At 35.3% G+C, this 27646-nt stretch overlaps 1 protein-coding gene across 7 annotated transcripts in view; it reads left to right on the plus strand.

The window, feature by feature from the left end:
- Positions 1 to 27646, plus strand: part of Erbb4 (erb-b2 receptor tyrosine kinase 4) — a 1092347-nt gene that overhangs the window by 371841 nt on the left and 692860 nt on the right. For all 7 annotated transcript variants that reach the window (XM_045146981.1, XM_045146983.1, XM_045146986.1 and 4 more), the window contains exon 2: positions 4580 to 4731. In XM_045146981.1, coding sequence (XP_045002916.1) covers positions 4580 to 4731 — 152 coding nt within the window. The remainder of the gene's footprint in view (positions 1 to 4579; positions 4732 to 27646) is intronic.

Genomic DNA, 27646 nt, shown 5'->3' on the forward strand with positions numbered 1-27646 from the left:
AATTTGGCAAGCCTCTATGAGTGGAAATTGTTCGCTTTAATTGCATGTCAAGTCCAGTACCTACATTAAAGTTAAGGGCTTAGCACTTCCACTGAAATTAAAATGCTGCAATGTAAATTGAGAGGACTTGTTTTGTGGTTTGGGGTGGGGCCATAAGAATGCAATCAATAATGGAATTGAGAATGTAGTAGTGAGGGAATATTATTTCATTCATGTATGAGTGGCATAAGTGCAATTTCTAATCACTATGTCTTACTAATATGCTTCTCTACCTTGACACAGGAATTTTGAAGCATATAAATTAAGAAAAATCATTTAAAGACAAGAAAACTATTTTACATAATGTACTGAAAATAACTTTTAATTATTTCATCTTGACTAAGTATTTGAAAAATAAAATGGAAAACAGACACATTAAGAAGATTGTTTTTTGTGCAGAAAGTCTAGATTAGGGAGGACAACTCAAGCAGTATCCTTCAAAGATAGGAGGAAAATAAATATTTTTTAACATCTATCTTTTTGTGACAATCTGTACATCATGGAGTTGATTTGATCATTATGTTGCTTAGCAGCTTAAGAATGAGGGAATTTAGAAAGTTTTAAGTAAACAAAAGTAATAACTTAGCAATTCAGTTATAAACAGATCAGCACATGATCATGTATAGTCTGTGTACTTGGCTGTCCTCCACCCATGATTCCTAATGTCCTTTCTTCCAGATTTGTCACACTGGGAGTCTTTAAAACAGTGGTGGAAGATAAAGACCATAAAGATCAGCAAACACATAAGGTCACATCTTTGAAGTATACCAGGTTTTACAATGAAAATTAAGTTATGACTGTTCTTACATAAAACAAACTGTTAAACACATTTCCTAATTTTATATTGATATTTATACACACACACACACACACACACACACACACACACACACACATATATATATATATATATATATTTTGTTTGTTTGTTTGTTTTTCGAGGTAGGGTCCCACTCTGGTCCAGGCTGACCTGGAATTAACTCTGTATTCTCAGGGCGGGCTTAAACTCATGGCGATCCTCCTACCTCTGCTTCCCGAGTGCTGGGATTAAAGATGTGTGCCACCATGCCCGGCTTTATACTCATTTTTTTTTTATTTATAACCCTTTTAAAATTAACTAGAATATAGAATTTATGAAACATAAACCCATTATAAGTATTTATCGTTCAACTCCTACTCACATCTGACTAAAATGAAGTTTTTGCAAGCATATTTACTATTAAACCTACAAATAAATAAGATAAATAAATCCAGAGTCATATTAATGAATCAGTGATTTTACTTTATAAAAAAATAGGAAGATGGTTAATATTTCTAATTCATTAATAGGTTGAAAAATTTTAAAAGGAAATTAACATGAAAATCAATATTAAAGTCTAAGATAAAAAATCTCATTAAATGGGACTCTAATATACAGTATGGTAAGTTGTATAGTAATGCAAGTGGCAAATTCCTATAAATGTTTAGGGAAAGAATAGGACTCATGGGCCTTAAAATAATCAAAAGTTCTATGCTCTTACTACTAAGGTGTATATTTTAATAACACAGGACAGAATTTTACTTTTTCCTGGTTAAATAGCCTAGCTATATATATTTTTTAATCTACACTGTCTATTACCAATTCAGTGGTCTCTTAACTTTCAGCAACATTTAGTCACCCAAGCCTTCATTCCTCAAGTGGCTACATAATAGTACTTCCTGCATTGGGTTATTCTTTTCTATTGGTCTTTATTACAAGGCATGGTATTTATGCCAAAACACACCCAAAGTGATCTCTGTGTTACGGGTATTGTGGAAATGCTATCCAGTAATCCGAAGCACTTACCCAGCCAACTACAAAACTCCTTTCTTTCCTGTTAAGTCAGAGGCAGAAGGACCCAATGTTGCTGAGTGACCAACTCAACTTCTTTTTCAATAGCATCATTGTGGTGCACAGTAAGTGCGGAACTGATGCCTATTTACCAAAGTGGCCATGGAAGGCTTCTTCTGAACTATGATATTTACATGAAGATGATGCTTATTTTCAAAAGATGATAAGAAGCTCCTATTTCATAGTGTGAACAGAGATCAAATTTGTTTCTAGAAAGAGTCACAGGAGTAACTTGTGTTGGGAAAGTGTACAACTAACAATTTTTGGAGGTCAGACATAAAAATCCTGGACATCAGTTAGGTTTCCACTAACTCCACAGAAGAGGTTGCATTGGCTCAGATTTAATATCTAAAATAACAATAGTGGCATATTTGGATCTATTTGGGGCTATATTTTAATAGAACTGATGAAACTTGTCATATCTACATAGCTACAATAGGACTCAGAGAGTCTCTGAAATTTTTGCTTTGTTTATATATTGTCTGTATTTTTTAAATTTTATTTTTTAAATTTATTTGTTTGCAAGCAGAGAGAGAGACAGAGATAGAAAGAGAAGAGAGACAGAGATAATGGGTGCGCCAGGGATTCCAGCCGTTGCAAATGAACAACCAGATGCATGTGCCCCTTTGTGCATCTGGCTAATGTGGGTCCTGGGGAGTCGAGCCTCGAACCGGGGTCCTTAGGCTTCACAGGCAAGCTCTTAACCACTAAGCCATCTCTCCAGCTCTTGTCTGTATTTTTTAAGGGATAGTTTTTGTTTACAATGTTGGAAGTCAAATGCAGTACCTCATGCTCACAAACTGCGGTAGTTCCTAAAGTGTGTAAATGAAACAAACATGGCCTGTATATACTGTATGTTGCTCTCTTTGCTATATGTATTTCACAACTGCACACATCCTTACAAAAAACATTGAAAGTTTCATAACAAATATTGTTCAATTATTCTATGCAAATAATGTTAAGATAATAATCATCATTTGTATCCCAATTATTATTTTATGATAGGCATTTTGATGTAACTGTTTAGGAAATTTAAATTTAATTCTTTTTTTTTTACCCCTCTGACTATCTTTTTATTGCAAGAAACTGGACAGATGATTTCATGGTCATAAGTCTGAAAGCAACAATTGATTTCTTCTTTTTAAATATGGATATTGGCAATGTTCATTTCCTTATTTTACAACTTTCCCTATGAATAAAATGTATAATTGAGTTAACCAACCTTTTTATATTGCTACATATATTTAATTCCTGGTCTTTCCTATTGAACTAAGATAACATATTTCCCTCACTGTTGGATGCAAGTCTTAATTCTAGAGGAACAAAAGCTTGAGTTTGCAAGTATAGCTACATTTGTAATTGAGTCAATACTAAATAGAATTATTGGCAATTTTATTAAGGCCTTACATGCAGCTTAACTGCTGGAGTTTCATTTGGAATGACTCTCTGGGGATCACAAGCAAATGTAGGATTTGTGAAGCTTGAACTGTTTGTGAGCTTATCATTTGAGGACTTTTTATCATTGTTACCAAGGTAGGCTGGATTTTGTTAAACTTACTATGGCTGGTGAAGAAGATTTTTCAATTCTGTTTTGATAAACAGCTTTGTGGAATCAATGAAAGCTGATGGCTTAAGCATTGTCTTGTGTACATGGCCTGATTGTAAAATCAATTGACAAATAGAGGTTGTGAGGCATTCGGGGAAAGCTTCATGAAGAGAACTGCAAGTGATTCTTATGCTTCTATCCAAACTAATTCCTTAAACTCCAAGTCAGTCTTTCAAGATAAATTATATAATGAAATATGCTATCAGTTCTAGATTGCTTTAATCAAACCTGAAAGAAAGCCTTATTGACATAATAGTATAAATTACTCGAAAAGTATATTGTAAAATATCCCCACATTAGAATGTCTTGTGTGTAAAGTATCTTGACTAATCAGATTTATGGCTTATTGTAGCAACATAAGGTATGAAAAGCATTTCTAAACATGATTATTCTAATTTTACTTTTTAATAAGATATGTAAAAAGACACATTTGATCTTTTGTTGAAGAGTACCAAAAGTTCAAATAAACAAAAACGATTCTATTTACATTATAATCCAAACAAATCTAGAGCGAAATAATCAGAATCATTAAAATAACCTATGATTAAAGCTAAGACTATGTAGTGGGCATATAAATGAGTCTATTAGGTACCATATTGACTGTATTCACTGAGTACAAAACTAATTAATACAAAAATAAAATAAAATAAAAAATTTTAAAAAACAAGGTCTTCCAGAAAAAGAAAGAAACCTTCCCTTGATCTATAAGCTTCAATAAATAAATATCTCTTCCTCCACTAAAAGAAAAGAAAAAAATAATCTATTATATGTCATATATGGATCTCAGTCATCATTAGTTTAAGATAAAACATTTAATATAAGTGTAAAATACCAATTATTCAAACATATTAATTTTTTTCAGGTAATTTTTATGATTCTTACTACTCTTTTTGCAATGCATATGTACTTTAAAAGTTAAATATAGGTGTATAATAGAGTTATTTTATTGGAGTTCAATCTGGCAATAGAGGTAGACAATTGTAGTGTAGTGGGTTGATAATGATACTACCACTGTGCCTGTCTCTACATGTTATATAACAATATGTTTATCTTTGTCTTTGCAGTGTGCGCAGGAACAGAAAATAAGCTGAGCTCTCTGTCTGACCTGGACCAGCAATACCGAGCCCTACGCAAATACTATGAAAACTGTGAGGTGGTCATGGGCAACTTGGAGATCACGAGTATTGAGCACAACAGGGACCTCTTCTTCCTGAGGGTACAGCTGTCTTTTTTGTTTTTTTTCTTTGTGAATTGACATGGGGTCATGATATAAAAAGTAAAACCTGCTTGCCTACGCCTGTTAGCCTTGTTCCTCTTTTGGCCAAATATGTGACTTACAGGCAGAGAAGAGCAACAGAGAACCGTACCCAGGAAAAGAGCATGACTAACACCATCACGGTGACTGACACCCTGAGTTTAGAGCAGTTCCAGCTGTCATGACTTGAGAGAAGATTGTGTCAGCATGTACAGAACAGTCAGAGAACCAATCAGATGAGAATGGCTGGCATTAGCCATTCATCCCCTTTCCTGTCCAATTCCAATTACTTTGGGCTATTTTAACTATTTCCTTGTATATTAATATAAACAAAAAATTGACTGTCTCAATAAAAATGAGTGCAGCACATTTGATTATGAGCCACTAATGATTTCAAGTAGACTCATGGAAAAATCTCAAGCATATATATATATATATATATATATATATATATATATGAAAATTACCCTGAAATATATATGATATTTTATGTTTATTGAAACTTAAATACTTCCTAAGACCACTGTTTTTGTTGTTGTTATTGTTGTTTTTATAAATTAAGATAAAATTTATAAATATGGTTATAATATTTAAGGAATAATAAATTACTTAGAGAACTATGGTCAGGTTAATGATTTTAGATAAGTAGCAAAATGCTATTTAAATATTTTAAATTTAAAAACACATCTATAATTTTTTTGAAAAAAATGTAGAGAAAATGATTAATCTCAAACCATGTTTAACCTCATGTGGTTAAATTAGGAGCCACTTAAAAACTCCTCCCATTCTAAACTAAGGGAGTGATTAGTAACCAGAGGTATTTCTTTATTTGACAGCTTGGTCAAGAGTGCTCTATTTCTACAAGCACCATTAGTTTTAGTACTCATGGTGTTTAGTTATGACATCATTATTATAATTATTTAGTAAAGTTATTTGAATTTTTTTAAAGAGGGCCATAGAACCACTTAACAGATTGGTAACAGGCTCTTACTTTTAAAAGGAAAAGCACAGAATATTTCTAGATTGTATGTGAGCATTCCTGTAAGGGAAACTTAAAGATGAAAGCTCAGTTCTAAAGTCAGGGGAACAACATGGCCCATTAGATCCAAGCAGTATAAGATAGTTGACAAACATAATCTAACTTATTATAAATTTTATATATGATAAATAATAGTCTTTTAATGAGTAACATGAAAGCATATTACTTTTCAAAATGTGTCAGGTGTCACATATTACAATTGTATATATACATGCATATATTTAAGTATATTATGCATGCATATCTATGTGTGTGTGTGTGTATATATATATATATATATATATATATATATATATGTAACAAAATTATGAGGAAAACAATAAAAATGTAGACTCATAAAGAAGGCTGGGTATTGAGGTAATTGGCAGAGAAATGAATGGCTAATTCTGAAGGACTTGGCTATTTTCCTCAAAGAGGTACTGAAATTGAATCATAAAAAAAATACAGAGAAATTCCTGAGGTGAGGGGATTAGGAGAAAAAACATCCCTGTGGGAACACCATAACGTAAGGCCTTGGTCTAAGTCCCAAGTCAGATAATAAATGTGTCCAGAGTATGCATTCTTTCAGACCCTTGGCACACACATGTAAATAAATCAGGTAGTTGCTGCCCTTAAAGAACCTAGAGTGCAGAGTCGATGAAGAGAAAGTTTTAAAATAAAATAAAATACTGCATGGAGAGGCAGTGTTTCTTAAGCCAAAAATACTGAGGAAACCTGAGCATCTAAGTGACAAGACTTTGGGATAGATATTATGGCCCAGGTAGTTGAAAACAGTTAAGTCAGCAGGTAAGCCAAGGACAGAACTATCTGTATATAGCATTCTTTGCTACTGAGCTGTGACTACTAGTACTGAGAACTTAAAGCAACAGTCCCATTTAATAATAATAATAATAATAATAATAATAATAATAATAATAACAATAATACTATTTTACTAGATGATTCATAATTTCAGATTATACTTCATGCTACAAGCTCTGCAAATTAAAATCTCATTTTTTTCCTAAAAGCCACACCAAAACTCACCTGCAACTCTACTCCACATTACACCATTCCTCAGTATTAACACTTTGTAATACATAGAACCCAAAATAAAGGAGGTCTAGTTGCTTTATATTATACCACTATATTTTGAATGTATGGGGTTGGCAATTAACCTTTATTATCCTGTTTTTTTACATTAGATCAATTTATGTGGATATAAATTATTGAACATTTTTATACAGACTTTATAATTTCCCATATTAAAATAATTCTCCAATCTATATAGGGTGTAGAGAGACACATGAGTAGTAACTATAGCTATAGAAATTGTTTTTGTGACTAAAGCATTTTTCCATCCTTATTTTTATCTGTAACTAGGATTATGACAGTGTTTTTCGAGTTGTTTTGTGTGATACAATATCATTCTAATTTATATTTCCTAACATGCTAGCTATTATTTGAAAAAAAATACCTAAAACATAAGAGGTTAAGTATTTGTTGACTAGATAAGTTGGTGAATATTTGTTAAAATTATAGATCTACAGTGTATTTTGGTTTCTGATGTAAAATGTTATGTAGATGAACACAGCTCTTTCTCTTCATTGTCATGTCATGTCATTGTCACCTTACTTGTATGACAGGTGTAGGAAAAAGAAACAGTCTGTGCCAGTCAGAACCCATTCCCAGGAAGAGTTGCTATTATAACAAGAGCATCCATTCAGTTTCTGTCTCAGTTTCTTGTCCACTTGGGAACCAAGACACAGTGATATTTTGTCTTGGGATCTGAACATTATAGAGAGATGTGCAAGCATCCTACAACCCTGAAACAGATACAAAGAGGAAAAAGAGAGAAAGACAACATTTACCCAAATTCCTGACAGGTGGTATTCATCCATGTGTACGCTCTAGTCTGCCTCTCCTGACTGGATGGGCCCATTCATTCCTTCCCTTTGGACCCTTACTATAATACTACAGCTTTAAATAGCTTCAAAGTAAGTTCCCTTATTATTATTATTATTATTTTTTCATCTGTTCAACTGGATAGGGTTGTTTCCATTTACTGATATGCCTCATCCAGTACCCTTTCCTGGATCTAAAAAAGGCAACAAAAGTTGGCCTTTGATAGTGACTGGATGATAGGATGGAAGGACTCTTCTTTGGTTACAGTGCTTGCCTTGCATATGGGAAACTTTGGGTCCCTTTCCCAACATGAAATGAAACTGGGCATAGGGTAGCACTCCTATAATACCAGACTGCAATATATGAAATTCTTTCTCATAAAGAAAAAAAAAAAAACAGACAAATTGAATGGAAGTTGTACTTTAGTCTTTAAAAAACCTGCTACACTTTAGAGATACTTCTTTAATCTTTATTATGTTGTATATATCTTCTTGGAATATTTTCAAATGTGTTGTTTTCAATATGCTTCTGTCACAGCCATGACACTCTTTTAATTCAGCTTTCTTGAAATCTCTAGTTTTTGCATTTCTTCTTGGTGGAACAAAAGTCAAGTTGACTGTGTTTAACATTCAACTCCTAAACCAACACAGTTAGCTAGAAAAAGGCTTTAAAACTTATTGACTCTGTACTTTATGAGCACCACAAGGTTAAAGTATATAACAGAAAGCAGCAAGGCATAGAAATCACAAATTTTGTGCTATTGTCTTACACTCTGTGAACTCTCTAAAACAAGGCAAAATATAGAAAGTAATGGGAATGAACCGTGGGACCTTTTACCCTCATTAGAATTCTAGAGAGCTTCCTCTTTTTTGTCATCCTATTGGTCTGCATTGGTGGAATTTGTAACTTAGTACTTCTAGAAATGTTCCTAATTTTTTACAACAAACTTTTTATCTAGTTTATGTATCCACATTGGTCAATAACTGTTAATTGCTAACTAATGTGCATACAATTTGTCCTTCTCTGTTGCTGCAATAGGTGGTAATGTTTGATATGCTTTAGTTTTATGCAAATTGTTTAGAAATAGTATATCTTTGGTTTAGTATAATTAGTCAGCATATGGACCAGGGATAGAAACAATGTCACCAGTTCATTGGACTTCTGTATGCTATACTCAAAAATAGTTTAAGTCTTAGCTGTTATACATATCTTTTATTACTGAAAATGAATAAAGTAAATACAAAAGACATATCAAAATAGAAGCATATAGTCTATAGATTCTACTCTCAATAGTAAAAGTCTAAGACTTTGAAAGTGTAGGAAGATAGCTTTTTTTAAAGTAAAATATCGACGTTGATTCAGATAATAATAAATACATGCTATGAGTATGTATCAAGTAATTACTGGTATGTACATGTGTCTCTGTGATCCAGGATAACTAGCCTGAGAGATTCTGGGGGAAATTCCTGCCTCTGCTTCCTTTGTCACAGTAATATCTCAGGAGCTCATGCTATTGTGTCTGGGTTTACATGGTTCTGTGAAAATCAGGTACTCCTGTTTGTGTAGCATGCATATTATCCATTGAAACATTTCTCTGTTCCATGCACCAAACTTTTATGAGCATAATCTGTTCTCATAATATATTTGGCATAACTTTGTTTTAATATACAAGAAATAATTTCATATGTCTACCTGTTAAGTTACTATTTCAATAATGATATTTTATAGAAACCACATACTTTAATTTTTCTCTAACACAATATTTTATCTTTAAATTCAAATATAGCCTTAGGTTTTTATTAAAATAATACTTGATGATAATAATATGAAACACAAACCTTTATTTTAGTTAGGATGAATACAAGATTCTTAATGTACAATGATATTGCATTTCAATTACTTTCTGTGAACATGCAATGTGCTTAACATTTCCAGTGTGGAACAGAGATGGATATGGTTTATTGTCTTCCTCTCTCATACATGATTTTCTTATGGATAATGGTATGTGATTGCAGAAAAGCAGAGATATGCTAACTGACTTTCTACTATCTTAAACCTTGACCTCATTATTTTGTTACACTACAGCCTGAATTGATGCTTAGCAACAGTAGTTATGGAATTGCATCAGGTACCATTGTTTTGGCCCATCTTGGAACATATTTCAACAAGGATCAGAAACTAACTGAACTCACTAAAAATGTCATCATAAATTATTAACTTTTCCAGCTTTAGTGACTATACTTGAAATGTCCTTTGTTTTTTAGAGCGGATAAATGGAAATAAATCTATCCATATACATATGTTTCTATATTTGTATGTGTTTCCCATATTCTCTTACTCATGCAGTTCTGTGCATATGCTATGCCCATTGTTAGAAAGGGTTAGCAAAACACCATATTGAACATTTTATAGTTAATCAAATAGTTAATTTACAAAGCACTTATTTCTTTGGATGAGAAAGTGATTTATTGAATATTTTGTTTAAATGCTAGTTATGTCTTCTTTCTATATTTGTGTTTTAGCTCATTATATATCAGATAGAATGAATTGTGTGGGGGATGCTGATTACACCAGGGTAAGAAAAGTAGTCATTTAAAAATCAACTTTATTGGATATGTATACATACACACACACCTATATGTATATGTATGTGTGTATATATATATATATATATATATATATACATATATATATATATATATATATATGTGATGATGAAGTATGACACTACACAAGCTTGGATTATTTTTCTGAAAACTGATGTACAACAGAAAAGTGGTATATTCATTATTAATTAAATGTTGGGTGAGTGAATGAAACCCCTATATCATGTATTTATATTATTTAGCTAATTCATTAAATACAGTATATTTTCTTCCATGCCACCATTGGTGGCAGATGCAAGAAAAACAATAAAGCATCCAAATATTTAGGAACTACAATCACTAGATTCGAAGGAGCTATAGTTTCAAGAAATATATTGGTCAGCTAAAAAGAATTAGAATAAGATAGTATGGTCTAACTTGAAGTTTTCAGTTCTGTTGGAACTGCATGCAAAACTCTTTGTGGTGAAACATATTTTCTATATTTTGATGGTGATTATTAAGCTGTGTGCAATTGAGAATACTAAAACGGAAACAGAGAGAGTAATATTATAACATGTCAGTTAGGGCAGAGCTGACTTTCTGGGTTAAATGCAATTTTCAAAGCTTTGATAGTTTCTGCAAGCTGTTTCCAAGATCATTGTACATAATACATATGTAATTTTGTATGTATGTATTTACAGCTGGCTTTTAAACTGAAACTTGATTTTATACTAAATCTAATCATGGGGCTTGTGTTGCATTTAGAAAAGCTTTGCAATTTACACTTGGCTTAGGATAGTACTTTTTTTTTTTTCTCAGAGGTTAAGTACTATCTAATGTGCAAATATACATTGACTCAGAATCCTAGTGTACTTCACAAATCCTTCAGCACAAAACAAATAAAAATGTCCATATGCTTTATTTACAGTGACAAAATTTTATTTTTAAACTCCTTTTCCAAGGTTGTACATGCATGTGTATGTATGTATATGATGTGTGTATGTATATGTGCATGTCCCCGTATGTATGTGATGTGTGTATGTATATGTGCATGTCCCCGTATGTATGTGATGTGTGTATGTATATGTGCATGTCCCCGTGTGTGACTGCAGTTGCATTAATGTCATGGAGGTCAGACCTGGCCCTCCTCCTCTTTTGGGGGCAGGCGCTCTCATTTCTCGTTCACTGCTTCCCCCACCAGGTTAGGAGTCCTGGAAACTTCCATGAGATCCTATCTCTGCCAGCCTTCTTGTTGCCAGCACACTTTGGTTATAGACACTAGCACTGCATGTGGTTTCTGGGGATCAGAACTCAGGTCCTAATGCTTCCATGACAATTACTTTACCTTCTTAGCCATTACCCAGCTGCTCAAATTTTATTCGTAATCATTTCGATGAAATATAAAGTAAATATATGTCTCCAAAATATTAGTGACTAAATAAAATTGTATGCATATTAAAAGTTTATATCTAACAGTAAATATTCAGAATGTTATTGGAATAAAATGCAGAAATAAAAGACAGAATATTTATAAATCTAATATTCATTAGGATACAACTACATTAGCATAAATTAATGAGGACTTATGTTTAAACATGTAAATGTAAATCATAATTTTCTAGTATCCAGAATCAGGCTAATATACAATACTAATCTTCTTCAAGGTTTTTAAGAGAATTATTAAAGATAGTAAAACTACTGAATAATAAAATTAATATTACTAATAAAAGTAATTATTATCAAAGTTTCTTTTAGAATGTACTTAATACAAAGTATATTTAATTCCCCAAATCAATATAGTGCACTTGCTAGCTATCATGTTTTACTGAACTCCTTTCATTAGTATCAACCATAGCACCCCCTTTCTCTGTAGCATCTCCACTGTAGCAATTATTTAAGAGACTCGTTTCTAAATTCTTAAATACCTACCAGGAAATGGCTATGTGTATTCTAACCAGAATTACGTCACATGACCCAGTGCCTTACTTTATAAATGCTGCTTAGCAAATATTTGTGAAATGAGTAAGTACATTTTATAAGAAAAAGTGAATTCTCTTGTTCTTATGTCTTCTTCAGTCAGAATGAATTATACAGCAATTATTTTATATTGTTTATATTGAAGTTCCTTTACATAGCTGTGTCTGTAGTATCCTTTGTCATTTCCATGAAATGTTTTGGTTAGGAATAAAAGATATGATAGCTGGAGAGATGGCTTAGTGATGAAGGCACTTGACTGTGAAGCCTTAGGACCTATATTTAACTCTCCAGATCCCGCATAAACCTGATGCAGAAGGTGACTCTAGTGTGCAAGGTTGCACAAGATTACACACACATCTGAATTGCAGTGGCTGGAGGCCCTGGTGCACCAAGCCTCTCTCTCTCTCTCTGTGTGTCTCTGATAAAAATAATAAGAAAAAATGATATGATACCAGTAGGAGAAATTCAGTAAACTGAATGTAAGCACTTACACTAGTATATAAAGACTGAAGAGGCGTGTAGATGGTACAATCTGTGACCTATGTTCTGTGATTATAGCAAAGCTATGTAACACTGTTGGGCTTAAGTAACTGCAAAGCTCCCCTTGGATATCTTGATATCTGGGGATCATCCCATTAAAAGTTTTTTCTCTTTATCCTGCTACTTCCAATTCACAAAAATAAATAAATTCATACAGTTTCTCTCTTTTCGAGGTATGGTTTCACTCTAGCTCAGGCTGACCTGGAGTTCACTAAATAGTCTCAGGGTGGCCTAAATATCATGGCAATCCTCCTACCTCTGCCTTATGAGTGCTAAGATTAAAGGAATGCACCACCATGCCCAGCCAGTTTCCTCTTTTGATAAAATGTCTTTCTACTCTGGAAAATCACACATACTCTAGCAAACCATTCCAAATATGATGCATTCACTTATTCCCACACTTACCATCAATTCAAACACAATTAATACCTTCCATTATTTCTCCCTAATATTAACTACATGACTATGTTGTATATCACAATATGGATTCATGTAAGAATATAAGTTGTAGACACATTATATCTAGGTATCTAGTTATTGGGAAGTACAGATTATAGTTCAATAGCCTTTGTTCCATTGAACAGAAAAATTTAAATGAGTTAAATGGTTCTCTTTTAGTGCATCTTTTTGTTTTGGAATTGTGTTTTCTGTGATAAAAAAGAAAGTCCTGTTAAGCTTCTTTAGACTCATCTTGTATGTCTTCCTGGACTAGGACTAGATAAGTAGCATTTGTTGAGATGAGTACAAAAACTGCCAGTTTTGAACCTAAAGCCATGTCCCACTGCTCATTTCAATCCAATGACTAATCCATTTTATAAATGACAGCTGAGTCTTAGAGAAATTCAATGTCTTTTACAGTATCATAGAGCTAAATGACGAAACATGCATTTCAGCTCATGCTTCCACGTCAGTCATTTTTCCCTTTCCATTGCCCACTATCAATGGTCATCTGTTACACAGAACACAATTTCAACAAATTCATTTAAGGTAGTGAGATTTTTATGACATCAACTCAGAATTTTAGATCTGTATTGATTACGGAAAAAGATAGGCCTGAGTAGAATCACAGCAATTTGGGGATTTCTCGATGCAAGTGGCAGTGAGTATGAAGGAAATCCATAAGACAAACTCTGTGGACAAAAACACCTACTTCAGTATTCATATTTGACAGTCAATATAATTAGATATTCCTGCAGTAATCAACAGGTTCTTGACCTTCATATATATATATATGAATATATATATTCGTATATATACATATGTGTGTGTATATATATATATATATATATATATATATATATATATATATACACACACATTGTTTATTATATATTGTTAATATTGGCTGTATATATTTTTTTATTTAATTACTTCAGATATACATTGACAGTCATGACCCCAAATCTAGCGAGTTTGAGGGAACCATTGCTGTAATAACATCAGCCTGTATTCAATTTGAAGTTTGTTCATACTTTTTCTTGGTTTTTCTTTTTTTTTTAAATTTTTTGTTTATTTTTATTTATTTATTTGAAAGTGACACAGAGAGAGAATGAGGCATATATATATAGAGAGAGAATTATCATGTCAGGGGTTCAAGCCACTGGAAACAAACTCCAGATGCATGTGCCCCTTGTGCATCTGGCTAATGTGGATTCTGGGGAATCGAGCCTTGAATTGGGGTCCTTAGGCTTCACAGGCAAGCGCTTAACTGCTAAGCCAGTTCTCCAGCCCTACTTTTCCTTGGCTTTTCTAGCTTCGCTTGGAGTCAGTTGTTTTCAATAAGTGGCACACTCTCCTGTTGCTCTTGTTCACCTTACGTTGGCCAGAGGGTGATGCCCACCTTTTGCTCAGGCTCTCATTTACCCCTGCCCTCGTGGAGCTTCCCCTTAGGCCTATAAGCCAAAATAAACCCCTTCCCCCCCAAAAGTTGGTCAAGTGCTTAGTGGCAGCAATACAAACTTGATTGCAACAGTAATGTTGGTACCGAGGAGTGGTATCATTTGATGCTAGACACTTTTGGAACTAGTTTTTAAGAGGAACATGGAAAGTTTTAAAACCTTAGCCTAAGATGGACTATTCTGGTCAGAGTTGATATATCTGAATGCAGTAAGAACTACGGACTATGAGGTTTGGCCTGTGAGGTTGAGAAACAGCTTTTCCTGGACAGAGCTACGAGCAGTTTGCATGAGAGGCTGGCTGTTATGGTCATGTCCTGAGAAGTTACACAGGGTTGCTTTGCATAGAAATGGACTGGGGTAAACAGAGGGATATGTCACAGAAAGAAGTCTTTAGGCTGAAACTGTGGCCTGTTCAGCTGTAATCGAGAGATTACAACCTTTGAGATTGGGCCAGCTGATCTGCACTGGGGCAGCAGGAAAAATATAGACTCTTTTAAAGGGTCCTAAGTGCTCAAGGAGTGTACTGTTCATCAAAATCTGCTTTATTCTCCCCTGGATTAACAAATTGGCACCCTACTTGGTATTGTGGAGTATAAGAAATGCAGGAAAGAGAGTGTCATTGAATTTGCAACATGGTCTTGTGTTTTAGAAATGGCCATTTGCACTTTTGAAGCATGTTTGCTGAATGCTTGCATGGAGACCCAATGGATCCATGAGGATGGACTGCGGGTAGCAGCAGAGACCCAGTAGAAATGTCAGGACCACAGGTGTCAGCTAAAGAAAGCTGCCGACCCCAGTGAAGTTTTCCAGGACTGTGAGTAGCCTAGCTGAAGGGGTGGAATTGGAACTCTACAGACTCGTTCCTGGTTAGAATTATCAGACTTGGAGATTTGTCACTGGCGAGTGTTGTTGGACTTGGAACTACAGAGTTTGATGTTTGCCCTCTTTAAATCTTGTACTGGATGATTATTCCTTTGCTATACCCAATGCCACCTTTTCCAGTGTGTTTATTCTGTTCCATTATGGGTTTGGGTGGATTAATTTTTTATTTTATTTTTTGGTATTATGGCTCAGTTAAAAATCTTGTACTATGGGAATGTTTTTGAACATCATTAGGATTGATAAAAACTATGGAGACTTTTAAAGTTGGATGAATGCATTGCATTTCACATCCTGGATGCTTATCAGCTTATCAGTTTATGGAGACCAGGGGCAGAATGTGGTGGCTTGATTCAGGTGTCCCCCGTAAGCTTGTCTTCTGAATGCTAGGTCCTCAGCTGATGGCAACTTGAGAATTAACACCTCCTAGAGGCAGTGTATTGTAGGGGAAGGCTTACAGGTATTATAACCAGTGTCCTCTTGCCAGTGTTTGATATACTCTCCTGTTGCTATTGTCCACCTTTCGTTGGCCAGAGAGTGATGTTCGACCTCTGTTTATGACATCGTTTTCAACGCCATCATGGAACATTCCTTTGAGTATGTAAGCCAAAATGAACACTTTTTTTTTTTTCCCCAAAAGCTGTTCTTGGTCTTGTGATTTCTGTCAGCAATGCAAACCTGGATGCTTTAGTTAGTTTCCATCACTATATACAATACTTGTGATCATTACGTTTTTAAGAGGAAGATTTTGTTTCTACTCATAGTTTGGGAGGTTCTACTTCCTGATTCTTTGGCCCTTTGGTTTTGGGTCTGTAATTGGGCAGAGTGTCAGAGTGTGGGCATGTAGCAGTGTAAAACCATTCTACCCTCCATGAGCTAGAAAACAAGCCAAAGGAATCCGTGTAGCAAAGTCCTCTCTGGAGGTTTGTTCTCAATGAGCGAAAGACCTCCCACTAACCCTCCAACAGGCCCCACCCAGGGTAATGAGCCTTTATCACATGGGCCTTGTGAAAACATTCAGCATTCCCACAGTAACATATGCTGCTGAGGTCTCAGATTTAAGCAATTTTCTCTTGGTAGTGACAGAAAGGTAAGAGAGAAAATTGTCAAGTGTATGTGTTGACAGCTTTCTTGAGTGTCTGTCATTTTCAGGAAGACTTCCACACAGTAAGTGTGCTTGACACATTCTCAGGACACAACAAAATACAAAATAGGAAGATCTCCAGAGGATAGAAGTGCTACTGAAGCATATTTTTTTTTTCAGTATAACTTCATTTGATATGAGTCAATGATCACTGCATGTCTTTTAAGACCCTTAATCTGATTCAGCAAACAAGACTTAATTTCACAAATGGAAAGTCATGCTTAATTCTTTGGTGGCAATAACCTACTTGTCTTTCCAAGGGCGAAGTTACCTAAAAGGCTTGGCTTCACCTTCTGTTTGTCGAATGTAATTGCAGCACGTTTAGAATCAAGATAAGGAGCTTCATTTTCATTACAGGAGCTGATATGGAGAGCAGTTCTAGGAATAAATGCACAGTGAAATGCTCTTGGAATTTCCATTGCAGTGCCCTCTTCTATGTGAGGAATTCCAGATGCCCATGCACTGTGCTTAGCCATGGTCTGTCTTCAGTTCTTATTATCTGTCACTAAGGAAGAAGAAACAATAGCAACCAGTTGACTACTTTCCATGAAGTGGACTTTGGAAGCATGTAATTAGCCATGGGGCAACAATCCCACCTCATGTCATTAGCCATGGGGCAACAATCCTTCTGAGAAAACATAAGACACAAATTCACAAACTTATGGAAACTCAGAACATAAATGTGGAGACAGGACAGAATTAGAAGGCTCAGAAGGGAATAGGCCTGGAAGAGAAGTCATAAGTACTGGAGAAAGGATAGATGTGAGTAAGCAGAAGGAGCTAAGAATTCAGAAAAATGCTAATCACCAAGGCTTGAGGTAAATGGGCCCTACAGTGTTTTCAAAATAGCTTATACTTTTTTTGTTAATGTTTTGAGTGGGATAGCCTCACCTTGTACACCTTTGACTCCTCCATTCAAGATTGATAAGGCACCTTTAGCCATAATATGTTGCATCTTCATGTACAATTTTTCATTTTCATTGAGAGATTCTCCCCATACCTTAGAGGAATCATAAGCCAATTACATTTTGCTGATGAGGGCACTGAGAAACAGGAAAGTTTCTTGACTTGTTTAGGGTCATTCATCATTTGTTGGCAGAGCTGAAAATCAGGACCTTCAAGACTCTTTCTGAACTTGTACAAAGTTTAACTTTGATAACAAGTAAGTTAAATTTATCTTGCCTGAATCAAAATTGGAGAAGTCATTCTATTTTTGTGCTTTGTAGATACAGAAAGCTTAATTTTTTATAATATGTTTTAAACAGAAATATATCTTAATATTCATAAATATTTAATTACTTGATTGTATCTTAGTAGTCTCCTAGACATGGCCTAGCAGTTTAAGGTGCTTGCTTGCCTGCAAAGCCTAAAAATGCAGGTTTGATTTCCCAATGCCCACATAAAACCAGATCTACAAGATGGCGCGTGCATTTGGAGTTTGCTTGCAGTGGCTACAGGCCCTGGCACACCCTTTATATCTCTCTATCTGCCTCTTCCTCTCCCTCTCTCCATAAATAATTAAAATAAATAAATAATTTTTAAAGTCAACACAAATGATGCAAAGGGCTGGTCCATTTCTTTGACCAACAAGCAGCCTACTGCACAATGACTAGCTCTTCTCAGACTACATTGGGACTATTATGTTCAGATAAAGATCCTAGAGTTAAGGGTGGATTGACTGACCAGAATTTGTCTGTTAGAGGAAACTGAATAGTATGCTTTCAGAAATCCATCCTAAAAATAACAGTTTGAAAGAGTGGGTGTGTTGGTGCTGGCAAGAATGAAAGAGAATAATCATGACTCTTAAAGATATTTGAAGTACTCTCATAGAAAAGTGAATGCCATAATTCTGAATTTTCTCAGAAGACAAAATTAGGCAGAAGTTTTAAAGAGGCAGATATTGGCTTACACTACAGATTTTGCTAACAATTATAGCATTCTAACAATATAATGGGGTGCCTTGTGAGTTTGGGAAAATGTACAAGAACTCTTAATTGAACACCTTGTATTTTCCAGGAACTGTGCCAATTGGCAGTAAAAACAGCCAAAAGAAAAGATGAAATTAAAGTAGCAGGTAGGTTGCAGACACCCAGTAGATGTTTCCTAATGCATTTCAGATTCCTGTGTTTTACTTTTGTATATTCTCAGCAATCTCATAACATCATCTCAGTATAAAAGTTTGGCAAAGATAGATCAGAGACCACCAAAAATCAAAAAGCAAAAAGTTTACCTCTCTGAGATGAGCACAAGTCAAGTGTGCCATTAACTTTTTTTTTTTTTTTTCTGTGCTCCTCACACTAGAAACTCAGCCAAGAAAAAGTAGAAAAGTAGGGACGGAATTTTATGTTTTGGTAAATGTTTTTTAGCAAATTCTAGAATTCAGGGATGGGAAAAATGCCTCAGCAGTTAAGGGACTTGCCAGCAAAGCCTAATGACCCAGGTTTGATTCTCCAGTGCCCACATAAGCAAGATGCACAAGGGGGTGCGTGCATCTGGAGTTCTTTTATGGTGGCTGGATGCTCTGGTACACTCATTCTTCTCTCTTCTCTCTGTACATGCTCTTTCTCCCTCTCAAATAAATATATAAAACAATAAAAAGAAAATTTGAGAATTATTTTATTCTTTTTGTTCTATTTTGTTGTTTTGCATTTTCTTAGAGTGTGAGATTTTTCCACAGCAGAACTCCATACTGCTCAAGATATCGATAGTAGCTGTTCCAACCTTCTTACTGATGAATTGAAAGGCTTGAGCTTTTCTGTTTTGTATAACTAATAACAATACTGTTTTCATTTTGGACAATTTCATTTGCTCCCTCAAAGATGTTGTCACTGTTATCCAAACAAAAAAACTGAGACTGAAATAATTTTTTCTAGGTCAATTAGCAGAACTTATCAGGTACCAAAGTGTTTTTTTTTTTTTTTTCCTTACAAGAACAATGTTAAGTTTTGTTTAAAATTAAATATGCTGGGAACTGAAATGTTTCATCAATGAATTCCTTAGAGGGAGGGGGGTGTCTCAGTGGATATAGTGCATGCTGCACAAGGGTGAGTACCTGAGTTTGAATACTTACAAGTCATGAAATGTCAGATTCTATAGTACTAGCATCTGTAATCTCAGTATACCTACAATAAAAAGGGAGGTGGAGACAGGAACATCACTTGGGAACTTCAGGCCAGTTAGCCTGGAAAACAGTGATGAATGAGAGACCCAGTGATAGAATTAAGGTGGAAGGCTAGTACCAAAACCTGAAGTTGTCCTGTGACCTCCACACATGTGCCGTGGAACATGTGTGTATGTGCAAACACACACACACAGAGACAGAAAGAGAGAGAGAGAGAGAGAGAGAGAGAGAGAAGTTCCATAAGCTAAAATTAGTTGTCTCAAATTGGATAAGTTTATAAATAGAATTCCTTAAAGCCAAAGTTGTTGTGCAGAATGCCACTTTGAAACTTACATATGAAGGGACAGTTTGTGGTCTTGCATTAATGGCATTAATGAACAAGAATGGAGGGTTAAAATTTCAGATAGTTTAATTGAAGTGCATTCTCTGATTGTAAGAATAACATGAAATAAGGGAGAATGTATATGAACCTTTACTTCTAATTTAAGCCTACTTAAAAAAAAAAAAAAAAAAAAAAAAAAAACTAAAATTTTCGACCATGGAGGAAAGTTTCAGTCATGGTTAGAATGGAAAGTTCTCATTTTCAAAATCAGTAAAACTATACCATGAGGAGACATACTCTATATTAGGTTAATTTTGAAAAGTGGATCCTACACAGTTTCAGTTACTATGTTAGCAGCCAGGGATGCAGAGACAAATGCTGCTAGCTCTTTAACCTTGGAAAGATCACGCTGAAATGACAGGGGCAACATAATTTCTTCATGGCATAAAGCTGTAAAAGCTGCTTTGTAGCTTTCGGAAAAGAACTGCATTACTGTCATCTATCACGGCCCTGCAGTGTCACAGACCTACTTGCTCTTATCCAGAACTTCATCTTCTTTATTCAGTGATCACATGTTCAACATCTACATGCCACACACTTGAATGTTTCTTTCCTTTGTTTTTTTTTTTAATTTTATTTTTTAAGTATTTATTTGAGAAAGAGAGAGAAAGAATGGGTGTTCCAGGGCCTCCAGCCACTGAAAATGCACTCCAGACACACGTGCCCCCTTGTGCATCTGGCCTGCCTGGGTCCTGGGGAATCAAACCATGGTATTTTGGCTTTGCTGGCAAATGCTTTGAGTACTAAGCCATGTCTCCAGCCGTCCTTTCTTTTTTAAATTTTCATTTTTAACATTCCATTCTTGTTCATTAATGTCATTAATGCAAGACCATAAACTAGCCCTTCATATATAAGTTTCCTCTGTGGAAAGTGCTGATTTTCTAATAGGTTCACCAATCAAGCACTATTCCCTTGGCTCTGTAACCAAACCTAGATCAACAAATAGTGATTAAAAATTGACTAACCCACACATCTCGTACAAAACAGTAAAACATCAGCAGATTCTGAAATATGATTAGCAATGCAAATGAGTGTACTTTACCTGTGCTATACAGTACCAAGAAAAAACAGAAACCCAAGTCTCCTGAGGACAGAACCCTCCAGAATACTGCTCTAATGACTCTTAAGGGCTCAAGATCTAGTTATCTATGCACTTAAAAGGTGCGTTATAATTGACCAAGATAATTTTTCTGTAAAATCTTTCCTTACATCCACTCAAGCAAAATGAGTTTTTTTTTCTTTTTCTTCTTTTTTCTTTTGACTTCCATCACTGCTAATATTTACTTATTTTATCTAACTTCACATACCACCTTGCAGTTTGTTTGCTTGAGTTTGACCCTCCCTTTGGAGCATTGTGTCTGGGACACAGTGGGCATTTGTGGTTTGTGAAGAACTCCTATAAATATGCATATGAACACACTCTAGGTATCTGAACTACCAGTGAGAATAATGGAATTAAGGGTAAAACGCCCCATCAGTTTACAAAATGAGGGAAAATTATTTCCTGCTTCAGAAATTGTGGTAAACGAAAATAATTTGGCTTGAAATGGTATAGTAGTTTCTTGGGCTCAGTGAAAGGAATAGGAATGTGTTTAGATTTTTTCCCCCCACGTACAGGCTCCCTTTGTCTCCTTGTCTTCCCACATTTAGATGTCGCTCTCTATTGTAGCAAATGCTGATGGCTGTAATTGAAGATGGGTTAAGGTGCATTGATGTGACAAACTATTAGATGAAAACAGTCATGCTGTCAATTATATCCATTGCAGGCATCAATTTATCCTGGGGACACAGACACATGAAATCAAAATAGAAAAGAATTGTATCCTCATGGTCAGTAAAGACTGTAGGACAATGGACGGATCATTTCTTGCTGGCGTTTCACTTTTAATGGAACTCCCCCTTCAATCTCAATCAGACAGCAGTTTGGGAACTACAGCATATCTAGGATTCTTCTTATCATTCGCATGCATAAACTTCTGGATATAAATAGCTGTTCTCTTATCATTTCTTCAATAGAGATTTTAATTGTAGCTGGCCCTTCTAAACCATTCCAGTTCCACTGCAGATAACCATAGCAGGGAAAATAATAAAAACAAGCAATAACAAAAAAAAATACAGAGAAAACTTAACTCATGTAATTTAATAATGTATCCTCAAAAGATAATTCATTAATGAAAGCTGCATAGAGCTCTCTTCTGGATTGGGAGACGTATAGATTGGCACTGTGGAAGGTGAGAGGGGTAGAGAGGGGGATTCTCCCGTTAGCCTACCTTGGGGAGACTCACCAGAACCTGGAGGTTCAGGAGTGATGAACTCAGAAGCTAAGGGAACTTGCCCTCCCCTTGTAAACATATTTATAATCTTACTGTTGTGGGCTTTACCTTCTGGCTCAAGTGAGCCAGAGTGAGAATTGATTGGTCTGGGCTAGTGCTGGCTCATGAAGAGGGCAGCCATGGCTGAACTGGGGGCAGAACCTGACCAACCACAATATCTGGATTAGATGAAAATTTTATGAACGGAGGGTTGGAGATATGACTTAGCAGTTAAGCGCTTGCCTATGAAACCTAAGTATCCTGGTTAGAGGCTCCATTCCCAGAACCCACATTAGCCAGATGCACAAGGGGGCGCAAGTGTCTGAAGTTAGTTTGCAGAGGCTGGAAGCCCTGGCAACCACCCCCCCTTTCTGTGGGTGTGTGTGTGTGTGTCACTCTCAAATAAATAAAATAAAAATAAAACAAAAAAAAATATTTAGGAAAGGGGACCTCCCTCCCAGGAGGGGCTCGGGTTGTATGTGGGAAAACAGATCTAGGGAACTTCTTTAGACCATAGATAAGGAGAAGCCGATTCTTCTCTGACCTCTAGCTAACCCAAATACATTCCTGCTTCCTACTTGCAGGGGCCCAGTCACCCTAACTGCCTAATGATATCATCTGTCTCTCTCTCTTTCTATCTCAATATAATATTCCCAGGAGAATGACAAATACTATCTTTTTTTCATATAATCTTCATAGAGTCTAAGAGGTGTTTATATTGTCTGTAAAACAAAACACACTCATTTCAGTGAGGGTTTTCTTTGCTCAGCTTCCTGTCAGACTGCATTGGATGCTGTGGTACTTCTATACTTATATGCTTGTTGAGAGATGCCATAAGGCAAGGTTTTTAAGAAAGGCTTCCCAGGTTCCAAATAAATTATCCCTCAGACCCAAACAAGCAGTTGTTGTTCTGTGAATTTCCATTGTTCTCCACTGTGTGGCTCTCATGAAATTCTAGACATGCTGCTATCTTATTGTCTATTTCCATAAAGTACCTTAATGTATTCACATTCCTACCACATACATAAGAGAACTCCCTCAATTCCATCAATATCTCAATATCCAGAATATTCTGTGCATTTGCTTCTCCTCTTTCCCACACATTATATGCCAGACTTGATTTTTTTTTATAATGCTTTCAGCAAAGCCTCCAAGCACATCCTTTGAACATTTTCTCATTATCATTGTTTTATAATATTAGCACTACTCAGCTTTCTTATGTCTTCAATATTTTGCATGTAATTTCACTAGTCTTTCCTGGAGAGTTCTCACCCAGCTATCTCCTTTCCTGTAAGTTCTACTTATGTTTTCCCATGCCATTTAAACCTGCCCAAACCAATTGTTTCAGCCCACTTTTTTTTTTCCTTGAATATCTGACCATCTTAGGTAATCATTCAATTTTGTTAATAATTCTCTGTCATGATACTGTGTAACACTATTCAGCTTGGTATCCAGCTCTTCGTTCTATTCAGTTCCATTAAGACAGTCTTGTTTTCTTCAAATGGTCTTCTTAAGTTATTTGCTTGTTCATTTGTCTGAGTTCTACTGGAATTTCCGGTTTTAAGTCAAATGTCAACTTCTGAAGGAGAAACTCTGTGCCTTCCTAAATCTTAATGCTATACTTTCCCTGTTTCCCTTCTGTGGCATTCTACCTGTGCTGTTACAGGAAGAATTTTAATCCTACTTCTTGTCCAAACTACAGTATGATTTTCTCATGGGAACAACAATCAGGTTCTATTCTTGTAATCACCAGTATTTATCACAGCGCCTTCTCAGTAAGTACTAAGTACGCATTTGTTAAATCAGCTCATTCATCTGATCTAAATGGGATACAACTGGTCAAACTTCACACAAAACTTCTATAATGGCTTATATTTTTTCAGCCATTAACTTAGGAGAAGGGGGATAAAAAGGTAGGTATAGTATATCTGAGAGCTAAAAAATAATCATATAAAAATGAAAGATTTATTTTGGCTATTTCTTTCAGAGTTTTCAATACATATTCACTTGGTCCATTTGACTGGGTCTGTAGAAAACAGTAGAACACAGTCAGGGGTATATAGTGTCATTGTCACACAAAGAGAAACCCGAAATGGAAGGGGTCACAGTACCCTAGTTAAATGTTCCCAATTACCTACCTTCTTTGAACTAAGCTCCACCTCCTAAAGATTTCAATACATCCAAAATAGCACATTAGGCTGGAACCACACTATAAACCCACAGGCCTGTCTGAGATGTTGCAGATCCAAACCTCATAATCATGACTGAAATGAAAGGCTGATCTATGTAGGAGTGATTCTCTTCTCCATGGCAAAAGGGTAGTTTGCTTGGGAACAGCAGAATCTTTGACTCCAGTTAAGGACTTGAGAGAAGGTTCAGTGAGCAAAGGCACTTGCTTCCAAAGTGTGATGGCCTGGGTTCGATTCCTAAGTACAAATAAGCCAGGTACACAATGTGGCACAAGCATTTGCAGTGGAAAGAGGCACTTGCATAACCATATCCTCTCTCTCTCTCTCTCTCTCTCTCCTCTCTCTCATTTTCTTTCTGCTTTCAAATAAATAATTAAAAACATATTTTCACAATGCTTCCAGTTGAGAGGATGATATGGGTATCTGATGTCTCACTTCACTTCTTCATTCCACATCTCACATTCTGGGTAGGTAACTAGGAGCACTAATTTTCCAAATGCTCATCATTGAAACCAGATGAATTTTGTTTTTGTAAACTGCGCAATTATGAGCCTGAAATGAGCAGTAATACAATATTTAATATGAAAAGAACAGTTTATTACAGAAAATGAATGAATTGTATACTGTGTGAGTGAAAGGGTTACTACGTGATCTAAACAGACATGAGGAAACCTGATCTCCAATCAGACCTTCACCCTGCATTGAAGAATACAATTGTTTGTCTTTTAATTTATTTTTTATTCATTCATTTATTTGAGAGATAGAGCCAGATGAGAGAGAGAGAGAGATAATGGGCACACCAGAGTCTCCAGTCACCACAAACAAATTCCAGATGCATTTTCCACTTTCTGCATCTGGCTTACATGGGTCCTGGAGAATTGTACCATAGTCCTTTGGCTTTGCATGCAAATGCCTTAACTGCTAAGCCATTTCTCCAGCCTTGACGAACATACTTGTTTTAACCCATATTTTCATTGCCTAGATGAGACTTTCTATGCTTAGAAATCACAGCCATGTGAGCTCTGCTGCTTAATATTCTCACCAAGTTCAGATAGGATGTCCCATTGTTATAAAGGTTTTTGTTTTTCTTATTATATATTCAGTTTATGATTTGACTTTGTTTTAAGTCTATAGTTTTCAGTCTACTAAATTAAAAATGTAGGATATTTTAAGCAATTCTTTTAAAGATGTTTGCCTCACCCCTAGATTTTCTCTTCAGAATTTGTCTGAACCCAGACTCCTTTATAAATGATAATTCATTTTCCTTTTCTTTTTTATAATTCACTTTTATTTATTTATTGGAGAGGGAGAAAGAGACAGAGAGAGAGAGAGAAAGAAAATGGGCACGGGTGCCCTCAGCCATGACAAATGAACTCCACTTGCAAGTGACACCTTGTGCATCTGGCATATATGGGTCCTGGGGAATGGAACCTGGATTCTTTGGCTTTGTAGGCAAACGCCTTAACTGCTAAGCCATCTCTCCAGTCCTCATTTCCATTTTCTAACTTATTTTTATATCATGGCATCATTTGCTAGTGGAGTCTTCTCCTTGAATGTTTTACATTTTGTCAAAATATTAGGGAATGTGAAAATAGCTTTGGGTTCTCATTGTGAAATTCTGCCCATTGCACACAAAGCCTAGTTTCTTTTGAGACATTTAGTTATAAATGCTCTACATTTTGACACATCCACTGATTCAAATTAAAACTGCATTGGTAATTGAGTCATGCAATTTTATTCTCCTTTCTTTGATTTGTATCACAAAACAATTAATATTTGGTTGCTTTTTATATCTCCATCACACTTAATTCCAAAACATTTATACAACTTGGATGCTATCTCTAGGGGTTTCATGCCATCTTTGGGGGATTTTATTAGCCTGCTAGAATTTTCTGAAATGTGCCCATCAAAAATTATCACCTCTATTATGATTTCTTTAGAATTAGGACCCTAGAGGAAGTATGACATATAGAAAATCTGCCAGAAAGAAGTTCAGTAAAATCAGTGGAATAAGTGAGGGAATAGCACATAAGTTGTTTTGATAACTACATGCCTCTAGTGCACAGAGAAACACAAAATCAAATGCCAGTTGTTTGCAGAACCTTGAAAATGTCTCAGATTAGAGATCACCAAAATGCCTGGTGACTTTTTCTCAAACCAATTCCTGTGATGCAGCAATCAAGGTGCCGTATGCTGTAGGGTGTGGGGAATGCTGTAGGACAAAGGACCTAATAAAATTACCTTTGATTTGTGCATATAAAAGACATAAATTATTCAGAAATTCTATGATTATGCTTCTATAGTTCATTTATGATGATTTGTCATGAAAGCAAAATACTCAACATCGCTTTATTTCATAAATGTTTAAAGTTAATTATAGACCTTCTAATACAGCTATATTTTTGCCAATTTACATATTTTTCTACACATTTTTGCTTACAGATTTTCATTGGTTCATGTCATCATTATTATGTAACAGTATGATAATTTCCATGGTCTCCTTTTCTGAAATGCATGTTTTTTTTCATGTATTAAGGAAATGAATTGTCTAGTTCTCTCTGCACAGTACACTAATGGCAGCTCAAGTATTATATAAAAATAACACAATTGTATGATATCAAGCAAAAAAATGTATGCTTACATTGTACTAACTTGCTAATATGCAGACCTGCTAACTAAGAATTCCTATAACAGTGTAGTAAAAAAAAAAAAAAACCATTGTCCCCATTGTTTGGTTCAGTGCCTCAAATCTGCATGTTTTTTAGAACTTCAAAGCTTTTTTAGTGGCAGTACAAGATTCAAATGCAGACAGGATGACTCCATGTTCCTCACCTTTAGTTTCTTTGCTTAATAAGTATGACTTTCTAAGAAACATTTATCTAACACCAATGGGTTATGTATGCCAAAAAGGTTCTATGACTTGGTT

The sequence above is a fragment of the Jaculus jaculus genome, chromosome 4 (assembly GCF_020740685.1).
Source record: "Jaculus jaculus isolate mJacJac1 chromosome 4, mJacJac1.mat.Y.cur, whole genome shotgun sequence".
Taxonomy (NCBI): Eukaryota; Metazoa; Chordata; class Mammalia; order Rodentia; family Dipodidae; genus Jaculus; species Jaculus jaculus.